Here is a 14,362-nt window from a genome sequence, read left to right on the forward strand (position 1 = left end):
GACGAAACATGTATTCGAGACTCATTAAATGACTTTTCTGGAGTTCTGAATTCAGAGAAAAGAGATTAATTTTTATTTTTTGTTTCTATTAAAAATTTGCTTTTTTACTTTTTGGGTTTATTCTACTGATGAATTCTTATATTAATTTTGATTATGTTTAGCTACAACATTAGACTTTTTATCTACAATGCAGTTAATATTGTTAGGAAAATTGCCTTGTTTTGATTCCAATTTAGTTTTAATTTTGGATGCTACATTGATGACATTATTACTTTCAACAATTTTAAGCTCATCGGAAACAGCAACATCTACCCAAATTGTCTAAAAATAAATAAGATAAATAAAAACCAAACAGAAATAGTTTATCTTGATATTGTACAAAATTTTTAAACAGCATAAACAGAAATAGTTTATCTTGACTTGTATTCATAAACTAAGGAAATTAAACTTTTTGATAAATGAAAAGATTTTAATTTTTCTGTTAATTAATTGGAATTCTAACATATCTAAAAAAGTTATTGCAAATACTATTTTTAACCAAATTAGTAGAATTAAAAATGTTTGCACTGAAATAGAAACACACACACACAAAAAAAGAAATTCTAATTCTCATCAAAATTTTAAAAGATAATGAAATTCCTTTAAAATTCATTAATAGTATATTAATGAAATCTGGAGTAGAGTAGTGTACACCCTATAATACTTTTTATCTGAAAGCTCCAAAAGAGAAGGATGTTTTAAAGGCTATATAGAGTTCCTTTTTGAACTTTTTTCTATAATTTCAAAATTTAAAAACTAAAATTCACCTTTAAAAATTTTTTTTTACTCAAATCTAAAATCAATAATTAAAAACTATTTGATCACTTTTTGGGCAACTTTTTCAGTCTTTTTTTTAAAGATTAATTGATTTTAAAATTTAATTAAAGTTTTACAATAAAAAATATTATTTATAATAATCGATTTATTATAATTTCTAGCTTTGCAAATGCAAAAATATGGTTTACATGCACATAATTTCTCATATCAATCACACTTCACATCACAACGTAATACGAAACTGGCGGGAAAATGAGACTCTTTTGGGTGCAATCTATGGTGAAATTTCATACAGGGGAAAAGCAAAGATCAAATCTGTAATTAATGTGATCGAGCAGGTCCAGTATACAATTGAATAAAAAACTGTTGCCAAAACCACATTTCTAAAAGAATGAAACTATTCAAAATGATGCGATAAAATCAAAAAGATTTAAAAAAATGTGATTCGAATTCTGAAAAAATCGCTTTGAGGTGCACTGGTTTTTCTCTAGATGCACATATATACCAAATTTCGTAACCATAGGTCTATTAGCTTACGCGCAGCACGAATGAATGGCACACAAACTGGTTCTTTTATTATATGTAGAGAAAAGATTACGTTATGCAACAAGAAGTATTATGTAAGAATGTAATAAAGATGGAAAAGGTGTTGACACCTATTAAAAAAGTTATCAGTTTGATAAAATCTCAAGACAAATCAGCCACAGTTCTGTGCTTTCTTAGTGAATGTTCCAGTGTGTCTTATTATACTAGTGTTCTCAACCAGAATTTCCAGCGGCCAAGCGGTAAAGTCGCTGAACACTGGTAGTTTGGTCCGAGGTTAGAATGCCACGAACGGGCTGGCTGCAAAGGTGTTTTCGAGGCTTTGCCATAATCACACACACACATTCAACCAGAATTTCTTAATTGGGGGAGGGATGTAGTCAGCTTTTTATTTAGCTGTTATACATAAGGTAGTTAGCAGCTAAATCAATGGCTTGGCATTTAGTTTTAGTTTATGAATGGAGAAAAAAACTATTTTTAATTCAAGTTTTTGTATTTACTAACATTTTTTGTTGTTTAACTTATGAGCCTCGATAAAAAAAAATATTCTAAATCTAAAAAATGTATATGTATTTTTCAAATTTTCGAAAGAGGGAAATGATTGTCTAGCAGTGGTGAAATGGGTGCATGGGACAATAAAAGGTTGAGAGCCATTGTAAAGTTCGACTGTCTCAAATGTAACGCTATACCTTTCAGTTTTTCTTTGATGCCCCTTTTGGATGATTCTATATGTTTTGGAGGCCCACAAGCGGCCGAGCGGTAAAGTCGCTGAACACTGGTAGTTTGGTACGAGGTTCGAATCCCGCGAACGGGCTGGCTACATGGGCGTTTTCGTGGTTTTCCCCATGTGTAATGTGTTTACAAGCCAGTTTCCCTTAGAAAGTCCTCCACGAAGGCATCCCTCCCCTTAGGCAGATAGCCGTTGTATGCTTTGCCATAATTAAATAAACACTATATGTTTTGGCACGATAGTTTGAATGGACCGGTCTACTGCTGCAAGAATCTCAGGAACAGTTTGGAAGCGAGTGCCACGAAGTGGTTCCTTCATCTTAGGAATTAAGCCATAGTCACAAGGGCTTAGATCTGGGGAGTATGGTGGATGGTAAAGCACTTCCCAGCCCCATCGCTTGAACAAATCAGTCACAGCTTGCGCTGCATGCGGCCGAGCATTGTCATGCAAAATGAGAGGAGTGTTCTGCAGAAAGTGTCGCCGTTTTTTTCTCAAAGCTGGTCGGAGATTGTGCTCCAAAAATGAGCAGTAATACTGCGCAGTGACGGTCTGCTGTGGGGGAATGGTATGCGTTAGGATGACACCATCACAGTCGTACACAAGAATCACCATAAGTTTCACATTGTTGGGGTTCTGACGAAATTTCGAACGTTGTGGTGACCCGTGATGACGCCATTCGTTTTGATTGGCGTTTCAGTTCTGGCTGGTACGATCGGGCCCAAGTCTCATCCAGCATCATGATACGGCATTAAAAAGCATCTCCTTCGCATTCATAGTGCTCCAGGTGGATTCGTGCAGCATCGTATCATAGCCATTTCTGCATTTCCGTCAATTGATGTGGAACCCATCGTGAAGCAATTTTTCTCATGGACAGGCGTTCCTTCAGAATGTGCACAGTCATATGCGCTAATCCTGTTTGTCCGGCCAGCTGATGAATCGTTTAGCGGCAATCACTGTCCATTAGTGCGGCAACAGCTTGCACGTCTGCATCGCTGACACTCGGACGACCTGGCTGCAGCATGTCTCCCACGTTTTGGTGTCCTTCATTGAATGCTTTCACCCATCTTGCTACGGATCTATAAGGCAATGCAGATTCCCCACAAGCCCTTGATGACACTGTCGTGCTGTACGACCTCTGGCACATTCAATTTTTATCCAACATCGTTGTTCTTGTTTTGAAAACATCCTGACAACACTTACTTTAGATCGCGAGCTGATACAAGGATCCATTCTTCGCGTCACTCCGCACGGCGTGACGTAGGCGGTAGGTATGTAGTTTACGTGTGGTATACGCGATATTCTTTGGTTTTGTTGCGTAGCGTTTTTTCAGCTGTGTTGCCACTATTAAAGTTCCAACCCTCGTACATGCTGCGAGGTGAGATGTCACATGAAAGTCTTCTCTTTGCAAGAGAGAGGAAATTTGTATGACTGAAGGAGGAAAATTCCCCATGTCATTGGGTGATTCTGTTGTCAATTGTCTTTCAGAGCTTTGGTTCATACTTACAGAAATAAATGCTAAGATTCTTATTGGTTTTCTGCCTGAAAAGCAAGAAATTTGTTGAAATTTTGTTTCATAATTTATGAATTTTACATGAACAATGCATATTTCATTGCTTACTTTTAAAGATTAGGTAACTAAAAATCATGAAACTGTATTCTTTACACGAAGGATACCAGTAGTAAAAAAAGGAATTCGGTCAATAGTTTTCCAATCTGTTCGCACGGGATTTACCTAGATCATAGTTGATTTTAACCTGACATTTGTAATATTGTGGTCTTTTGACTCCTTGTTTTTATCGTTAAAATGGGTTTGGTGAAACAAGATGTTACACTATGGTGCCAAGAAATTGCTTCATAAAATCATTGCATTCTGTGACATGGGAGCTGAGAATTGAGAAATTCCCAACTCGCAGCCCAAGAAAAGAACAAGCAACATTGCAGGAGTATATTTTAGCTCAAATGTAAAGAAAAGATAGAATAATTATAAATTGCAAATATAATAATCATTTACTGCTGTATAATTATTATAATTAATTCTAATAATAATTGAATTGTTAGAATTCATTGTAATAATGATATAATAATGAAAATCATAACATTTAATAATTGAATAATTATAGTTATAATATAAAATGAAATCATACAATAAAGAAAAATAACTGAATAATTATAACTACAATTATTATGTAATAAATTTATTTGTTACATTGTAGGGCCCACCAGCGGCCGAGCGGTAAAGTTGCTGAACACTGGTAGTTCGGTCCGAATCCCGCAAACGTGCTGGCTGCATGGGCGTTTTCGTGGTTATCCCCATGTGTAACGTGTATAACGAGCCAGTTAGCCAGTTTCCCTTAGAAAGTCCTCCACGAAGGCATCCCTCCCCTTAGGCAGATAGCCCTCAAGGCTTTGCCATAATCACACACACACACACATGTTACATTGTATATTAAAATAATGTATCTATAATAAAACTAATTTGGAAAACACTGTATTTTAAACGCTGTAGAAATTAACATGGAAAAAATTATTAATTCAACCCCATCCAACATATTTTGAGAACAGATCGATCCGAATGGTGCATGCGCTCATGTTCGCAGCTGAGGTGGTCAAACTATACTATGCCAAGGTATGTTGACTGTCCTGCTCCAAGGTTCTTAAACAATTTTAAGACTTGAAGAAATATGCCAATTTTAATAACCAGAAATTAAGATACAAATTTGTTTTCTGATCCAGTATGGGTTCAAGATTTATCCTTCATAATCAATATAACAAAACATTAATCTGATTTAAATTTCAAACTGCAAGAAAAAAGATAAAATCATTATGAATATGTGTGACCAAGTTAAGGCAAATGTCAGTTTTTTTAAGAAACAACTGACATAAGATACAGTATATTTTCTGACATGAAACATGAACAAATCAAGTTGAAGTGAAACTGCATCATATCAAAAATATGCAGAAGAATTTTAAGCTTTAGAACTGAATTTTGAAACAAGGCTTGCAGACTTTAACTTTTTGGAAAACAAGCTTCTTTGTTTTCTTTGACGTTTTCAATAAACATAGAATCAATACCATATCATACGCAAATGGAGGTAATTAAGATCCAGTACAATTCAGATTTGAAGGAAAAATTCAGTAAAATCGCGATGCCTGACGTTTGCAATTATTTGCCAGCCAGGTTTAAAAACAATAAAAGCTTTGCATATGACATTATTTCTGTAATTGGAAGTTCTTTTTGCTGAGAGCAGTTATTTACACTTATGAAAGAAAACTGTTCTGTCAGATCCAGAATTACCGACATTCACCTTAGGTCAGTTTTGAAAGTAATCTCTTTAAAAAAGATTTCTTTCCTCCTCCAATGTAGGAAAGATGGTGGGAGAGAGTATCAGAAAGAAAACATTAATTTTACCATTGTACTTCTCTTCTATTTTCAAAATAAACCTGCATATTTATAAAAATTGGAAATTTCCCCCCTTTTCCATTTAAACTTAGACCTTTTTTATTTGACCCATGTTAGCCTTCAGTTTTACATGCCTCTCATTAGATGTTCTCCATGACAGCATCCCTCATAATCAGGGTTAGTTTAGATTCATTTATTAAGGCAAAACACATGAGACTGTCTCTGTTTTGCTTAAATAACACCCTAAGAAGTAATAATCTTCGTGGAAGGCTTTGTGGAGTTTGGTTTATTAGATTACGGCAAAGCACTCGAGGGCTATCTGCCTTAAGGGTGGGAGGACTTTTTAAGGAAAACTGGCTCGTATACACGTTTACACATGGGAAAAACCACGAAAACACCCATGAAGCCAGCCCGTTCGCAGGATTTGAACCTCGGACTGAACTACCAGTGTTCAGCAATGTTACGGTTCGGCCGCTGGTGGGCCTCGTAGTGGAGAAAACTGGTTTTTATGCATTTTCCATGTTGGGATGTCCATGAAAACACTCATGCAGCCAAACTGATTATTGGGATCTGAACGAGTCGAACTACCAGCATTCAGCTTTCTTATTCATTTTGTCACTGATGGACTACTTAGCAAAGCTGGGTTTTTGTCTTGCAGGGAGTGATATTTTTGCATAAAGACAATACTAAAAATTTATCATTTTTTATTAAAATATTCTACTTACTGAAGCATTTTTTTTGTTTGTGTGTGTATGTGATTATGGCAAAGCCTCAAGGGCTGTCTGCCTAAGGGGAGGGATGCCTTCGTGGAGGACTTTCTAAGGGAAACTGACTCATATACACGTTACACATGGGGAAAACCACGAAAATGCCCATGCAGCCAGCCCTTTCGCGGGACATGAACCTCAAATCGAACTACCAGTGTTCGTCTACTTTACCGCTTGGCCGCTGGTGGGCCATTTTTTTGGTTTGAATTAAGGACTATTTAATTACAGAGACGTAACGTATAAAAAGAACTGCCATATTCTTCATTTAAAGTTACAGATAATTATGTAATAAATTATGAAAAGCAAAATAACATGATTTTTGAAACAATTCAAAACTAATTTTTAAGATAGCCAAGATATAAATACCAAAGAAAGATTCATCAGAAAAAAAAAATTTTTTTTCATGAACAGTACCATTAACATGCACAAGTGATATCTGCTGCATTGAAAACATTAGACCACCATAACAGGGCCCAAGCCTCTAGTTTTTTAAATCAAGACTTACATAAAAGGGATAAAGAGCAGAATCTCTCACTTATGCATTTGGCACTTTTTACAAGAGTAAGAAGAAATGGATTTTTGTCAATTTTCTTTGACTTTGTAAGTGAAAATAGGTCGATGTGTATATGGGTACCGAATTTGTGCAATTCTTAAAAATGCGCGTAGCAGTGGGTGATTCTGCACTTTCCCCCACAAAAGTACTTACAACACAGTATTTAGAAAATAAAACTCGTTAACACCATTAAATGTTAATTAAATGATATGGATTACTACTTTCATGAGAAGTTAAAATTCAGTGTATTACTACTAGTGATACTTTGAACCAGTATGTATGTTGTAAGATAGATTGAATGTGTACTCATAACAAGTTAATAATCATTACTGAATATCTGGTAGCATTATTTCACCACTTTGTATAACAGGCGAGAAGTGGTAATGTTACACTGAAACTTCATTGAAATGACAGCTACACAGCTGACGGAAAAATTTCTGACCCGTCAATATCTGTGTAATGATCGAGACGATGACACAAGACTCCCTTTTTTCGAAATAGACCGCAAAAAACGACACGTTCTTCCATCTCGACGGTAGCCAGACCTGCAATGGTTAATTCACACCACCTGTGTTTGCGCATGCACACAATCAGCCCAGGTACCAGCAGTTTACGCCGATTTCTCTAAGACAGGTGGTAAAGAGAGCGAAGGTTGTTAATAGTTCACCAGCAAGAGAATAAATTGCAAGTAACAATTATCAGTTACAAAGATGAGGTCAATCTATATACATCATAATGTTCCTAATGATTAGATAAAATAGGGATTTAATGATGGTTCTAATTGCAAGCAAGGACATGTAATTAATTAAAAAACCTTTAATGTATTGACAAAAAAGCTACAGAAATTACTTAAATTCTTTTATTTAACAGAGGAATTTTTATGCAAATTTAGAGCCTAGTCTTATAGCGTAGGACTGTCAGAATTTATTATTCAATAAGAAAACCTACTGAAAATTATAATATTCTTATATATTCATCACTTTTTCAGTATCCACACGTTTAGAGATTCAAATGCCATATTTCAAAATCAAAGTTATTTATGAAATAAAACCTTATACAATCTGATAAATCATTTGTGAATGCAAATTTTTAAATCTAAATCTCTTATATTAAATTATTTCTGTCTTTTAAATTACATCCCATTATTTATATTTCAATTTAATTTATTGATGAGGTTTTACTTATACGTATTTCAAACTTCTTTGAAATACTTTTTGTGTCTTGAAAATGCGTATTTCCATAAAAAAATAAACAGGCATACAAAATTTATAATAACCTGTATTATATGATTAATTATTCATTTAATAGCTGATTTAATTGCTTTTAACCTATTTCATGTTTAAACTTTCTATACAGAAATCCTCTGTCTAATTTTTATTATCGTTTCTCAGACAATTTTCAGAGAATATGAATTAAAGTCTTGATTGTGCAAAACACATCTTTAAAGCTAAATGTATTCTAAGAAGTACAAAAAATGTAAACAAGATTTTGCCGCCCCCCAAATCAGTCATTTAAACTATTCCAACCCTTCAGAAAAATCATAATGCGAACATAAAAATCTGCCCTTTTTTATATATACTTTGATAAAAGGAAATGTGGTCCTTCTTTTTGTAAGAAAATGAACCCATTTTCCTTTTTAAACTTTTGAAAGTCACCAACGCTTAAAAAATGATAAACTACGTCAAGGTATGGGTAACCCGCCTTTTTCTTTTCAGTTGGGATCATGCACGGTCCATGGTTAGGTTCAAATGACGGATCTGACAATTCAATGCGCATGCGTGGTTGGTGCGGCTAATCGCACCGCTGGTAGACGCTGATAGACGTAAATACATTTTTGAAAAACTCTTTAATCCTCCAGTAAGGAATTGTCTGGCACCATAATTTAGTTTTCTGCATGATTTATGCCATCTTATGGTTTCTTCTTTTGACTTTGAATCACAGAGATAGTGTTTTAGCTCTACGGGGCTCTGTTACTTTCTATTTCAATCGAGTAATTTCTTTAATGCATCAGCTCAGTCAAATTCTCTGTCTAAGCAATTGCTCCCAAACAGGCACTTTTTAGAAATTTTTTGATAATATAAGTAAAGAATTTATCTTTTTTTTTCTTTTTTTTCCGGGAAGTATCGAAAATGATCTTTGTTTACAAAACATTAGTTATTTACAAGGATGCGTAACTGAAACTGTAACTCCGTTCCCTAAAATTTTTTCCCTAACACCCACTGTGATGTTGAGGGAGCAGTATTAATTTAAACGTTTTACACAAATATAAGAATGAAGGATGGTTATCAATCAGAAAATAGTTCGCATAACACAGTGTGTAGTTTAATAGGGTACCAAAATCAGAAAATGTATTTCATGCTTTTCGGATGATATTTAACCAGTAAATTTCCGTTCATGTTTTATATATTTTGCTTATCTATGTGATTTTTCCCAAATACCGTGTAGTAATTTCTGATTTGTGGCTCTTTAAGTTATACAGAGCATATTCGAATGTGATTATTCAAACGACTGAAACAGATAGGTATGGCAACTTGCAAACAAACAGCTTACGAACTTATTCAAGATGTATTTTCACCCTGTGTTGCAGTTTTATGCAGTAATGATGTCGAACAAATTTGTGCAAAAAATAATCTCACGTTTGTTGAGATGGTCCAGCCGTTTTGTAGACTTACTACTGAAGGTAAGTCATGTAAACGCATTTTATTTCAATCATATATCTCATACCGTTCTGTTATTGTTATGGAATTGATATTAAATAAATTTATTAGTATCACAAACAGTAGGATTTTCAATAAAAATGTATTTTATACAGCATTAGTATGTCTAATTTTTTTTTTTTTTTTTTTTTCGGAGCGAAACTGCGTTTAGAACGTTACATGTTACAAATTTAAATGGAGGTAAGGTTTCATCTGTATAAATTAAAACTGAAAATCAATTATAGTTTAAATTCCTTTTTACCTCCTCACAGTGAAAATTAATGGAAACATTGTGGGCAGAACACATTTTTTTGATACATAAGTGTTTTAAATGATATTCAGTCAGTAATATGAAAAAAAAAAAAAAAATATATATATATTAAGTTTTACAGCTGTTGATAAAAGATGTTTGATTGGATTATTAATAATAGATAATAGCATTTTCTTTAAAGAATTTGCTGTGGTTAGCTACTCGTTTTACCTTTTAAATGCTTCAAAGTTTATGTCTGCAATCAAATTAGAATCTTTACAAATTGAATTTGCTAAGAAATGCAACAAATTAGCAAAGAATTTATATACATAATACTGATTATTGTCATGTGAGTTATGATGATAGTTATTAAATGTAAAATGAGCTAATATTCTGTGGCGTAACTAGAATTCTGGGGTCGCTATGCAAAAATATTTTCTTGGGGCCCCCAATAAATTTATGGGGATCCAAAATAAAGAAAGAAAAAAGGAGGAAAAAAGATCTGAAAGTTTTAGAATATAACAGCTACCCAGAATTGTTTGTCAAGGTCTTTTATACTCTTGCTGAGCTTGCTGTCTACCTGGCCTGCTCTTGCTCTCACTCCTGCTAACTTTTTTTTCTTTTGTCTCTTTATCTTGATTATTATGCATAATTGTCTTTGCACTTTATGCCACATACAGTTCAACACAAAAATCACAAAATTTTTAAAAGCTGGATTGTGGCACATGTTTAAAATTTCCGATGCTGTGTTAAGTGTTGTCATACACTTTTATGTTTTTTCCTCAGTTTATTATATCAGTATTCAATATTTTTAGTTAGATGGCTAGCCAAAAAAATTTTCTTTTATTTAAAAAAAAATTAACGTTTTATGTGATACATTTATTATATATCACGTTCATCTCACTTACGGCAAATTCATTTGAACTGCAAAATCACAAAAAGTTTAAAAGCAGCATATTTTTGGACTTCCTAGCCGCTCGTGTAGCCAGCTGCCTAAAAAAGTTATAATAAAAAATTAATTAATAATGATTCCAGCTAATATAATTTCATAAAAAATATTGAACATTTTTAATTAAATATCTCATGATTTTAGTAGATTTTTTTTAATACATGTTAAATCAATCACATTAAAAAGTAGAAAAAAGTATTCTAAAGAACTGTGCTTATTCTTTTAAATTGCATAGTTTATTATTCTGTAACCCTTCATGTTAAATTTGAAACTATCTTACAATTTACTGAATGGCAACAGGCATGATAAAAGAATTTTACTTCTGGCCGCAGCGAAGCATTGCTTTCATAGTTTCTTTTTAGTTATAACTGAAAGGTATCTATCTAAAATTGTTTGGAATGAGAACAGTCTCACATGCTGGAGCTAAAAATGTTTTATTTCAAATAGTGTTACCATTTGTTGCTTTCAAATTTTATTTCTTATGTGGAATGTTTATGTTTCAGTTCTGAGTGTGGCAAGGTTTAAATTGTAAAAATAGTGTAAAAGTAGATCATGAGATCTGAGCAGATATGCTGCTAACAGGCCTTTGCAACCGATTCTCTTGAAAGGTTCCAAAAGCTTGTGATACATCCGACCCATACTCATAGTATATACCAGAGGTGGGAAACCTTTTCACCATTAGAGGCCACATTTAAATTAGGCAGCAATAAGAGAGGCCACATAAGCTGATTGACTTAAGAAAGTGACTTTTGTGAAATTATTATAGTTTTTCTATAGATTTAACAATGTATTGCATTATATAGAAAAAATAAATTATAATACTACAAAATTTTAAATATAATATACATATAAAATAATATAAAAATATTATAAAAAATACAATAAAAAATATTTTTTTATTCACTAAGTTAGTGACTTATTTGGCTTTGTTTTTTGTTTGACAGTAATTGTATATTTGGATCAAGCTTCGTAACACACAGCTTTAATTGATCTTCTAAATGTGCATCTGTAATTTGCGTTCTTAAATTTGTTTTTATTTTTGACATGAGAGAAAATGTTGTCTCGCAACAGTATGTACTTCCGAAGCAGGAAAGTAAACGGCGAGCAGGTTCTCGAGGGCATGGATATTCAACAGCATTTTTTCCAGATTTCTATGGGATCCTTTTTAGCATTAAAAAGGGATTTGATGATACTATCTTCCCCTAAATCAATTAACTCCATTTGTAGTTCTGCAGGAGCCTCGGATATATCTATTAAATGTGGTTCAAATGCCAGTTTCATAGCAGGAGTGTGCTCATCAAAATCAGAAAATCTATTAGTATATTCTTCTATTAAACAATCCAAGACACCTACATATTCATCGAATATTTTATTTTCACAGTTCTGCTCATTTAACATTTTAGCTAGCTCCGGGAAGTGTTGTGCAGATATTTCCGATCAACAAAGCAATGTTTTGAAAAATGATAATTTTTTTCTAAACGCTTGGATCTTTTGCCACATTTCATAAATATACCTCATTTCACCTTGCAGGCAAATATTTAAATTGTTTTGTTTTGTCATCATATCAGACAAAAATGCAAGGTGTGTGAGAAATACTTCATCTGATAGATCACATTGTTTTCCTTGTTCTTTATAAAAGTTTAAAATTTGTCGTCTTAAAGACAAAACTTTTATCAAAACCTAACCTGTTGATAGCCAGCGAACCTTGCAGTAGTATGGCAGGTCAACACTATACGTTTCCTCATCTAAAGAGAGCATCTGCCGAAATTCACGATGACTCATTCTATTTACGCAAATATAGTTGACAATGGCAATGGTTCTATCCAGAGTGTCTTGCAAAATGGTAGATTTTGCGCAAAGATTTTTTTTTGAAGAAGTTTTTTTTTGTCCAGATATTTTTAATTATTAAATACAAAGAGAAGAGAAAATATAACAATGTGGGGAAGAAGACTAATTGCTTTATTAAACTACACTAATGATTGTGAAAATTGCAACACCATGAAGGAATTATGCAAATTGGACCAAACTTATGGATATGTAAAGCAAAGTAAGACATACAAATGGAATGGATTAGAAAGCAACTGAGCATGTGTGGAGTGAGATCCAATTACTTGTTCCATATATATAAAGGATTGTAAAGTTTCGTTGAAATCTGTTTATTCTCTGTCTGCAGTGAATGTTTAATTAGCTGTCAAGTATGCCTCATTAACAGCAAAGGTGCCATACCAACAACTAACAAAGTCGAACAATACCACATTGTTGGTATGTGACGATGTGGCTTTGGTAGTGTGGACTTTCATAGAGCAATTGCAGCCCACATGCAGTGTAATGCCACAACAGTGATGTGTGTTTGGAAGAAATGGACAGAGGTGAAACAACAAGGCGAAATCCTGGCAGTCGGGTACCCAATGGCACAGGATGACAGACTGCATGGCTGTGATGAATTGTACAGCATTCTGTCATGTGTTAGCACAACGTTGGACCATGCCCAAGTAGTACATGACATTGCAAAGTGGTAGTGGTAACTTTTACGACATCTTTACAACACAGCGAAGACGAAAAATATTTGCCGTCGTTTCTTGGCAATTTGGTCGACGTCGCTGAAACGTCATGATATGACCACTTTTAGACATGGTCATTTTAGCATCTTTTTCATACTTCATCAGCGTTACTTTTAGAATGAAAAGAGACTAAATCTGCCCTTTCAAGAATCTGAAGTCCGCATAAGATTTATTTTGCAGTGTTTCATTACTTTATTTCATCTAAATATATTAATCTACGGTAGATTCATGTAACAAAATATAAATTTAATATAAATACTTGAATTATTAAATTAAATTACTATTAAAATATGTGTTAAATTATTGTTTAAAATGTTGTTAAAATAATTAATACTTAAAATAAAATATTTAAAAATGAAACTAATCTATAAGGTAAGTTTTTAAGTTCATTTTATATGTTTTAAAAAATCATATTTCCAAAATCAATGCAAATCACGTTAGCAATTATTTCACTTCTGAAATATGACTTTATTTATTATTTTTGAAGTAAGGACAAATTTATTTGAATTAATATGCTGATATGATATGAAACATTTTACTGCATACAGTGCAAAAAGTACACTTTTAACAAAGATATGATTGTGCATGAAGATGTATTCACAGATAAAAATAGGGTGATTGTAAGAATTCCGAGAAAACTCCAATGTTAAAGGATGATGCGCAAATATGCATATGTAACGGCTGTCCAATATATGTAACGGAAAACTCACCAACAGTCGGGAGAAGAGAAAGGAAAAATTAATGGAAAACGACAAAGAAATATTAACACTTTTCGTGGAAAATGACAAAACTAATGGATTTGATAAATTACTAATAAATGTTGAGATAAAAATTAGAGAAACTCTGAACAAAAATACGAAATTCATTACCTATAAAAATTCTGATGAACTGTTCTTGTTCATCACCATGCATTAAAAAATGCTTGGTTTAAGCCTAGTATATGATACACTCGGAATTTGGAGACATTGACATTACAAATGTTTTAGTGAGCATGATAAATATTTTTTTGTAAATATAATCTTGTGAACATTGTTCGTAATTCTATTCAGTTCCATTTTTAAACACTTATTTTCAAAAAGTACCCCAATAAACATTAC

The 14,362-nt window shown here is 33.1% G+C and overlaps 1 protein-coding gene across 1 annotated transcript in view; it reads left to right on the forward strand.

The window, feature by feature from the left end:
• The first annotated feature begins 8,667 nt into the window (after window positions 1–8,667).
• The window catches only part of l(3)76BDm (trafficking protein particle complex subunit 8 homolog l(3)76BDm), a 107,285-nt gene continuing 101,590 nt past the window's right edge, over window positions 8,668–14,362 (forward strand). Inside the window, exon 1 of the mRNA XM_085816228.1 lies at window positions 8,668–9,489. Within this exon, the coding sequence (XP_085672354.1) occupies window positions 9,333–9,489 (157 nt within the window). The 5' untranslated portion in view covers window positions 8,668–9,332. The remainder of the gene's footprint in view (window positions 9,490–14,362) is intronic.

Source organism: Stegodyphus dumicola, chromosome 4 (genome assembly GCF_044657685.1).
Source record: "Stegodyphus dumicola isolate Sdum_Otavi_A_Nest chromosome 4, ASM4465768v1".
NCBI lineage: Eukaryota > Metazoa > Arthropoda > Arachnida > Araneae > Eresidae > Stegodyphus > Stegodyphus dumicola.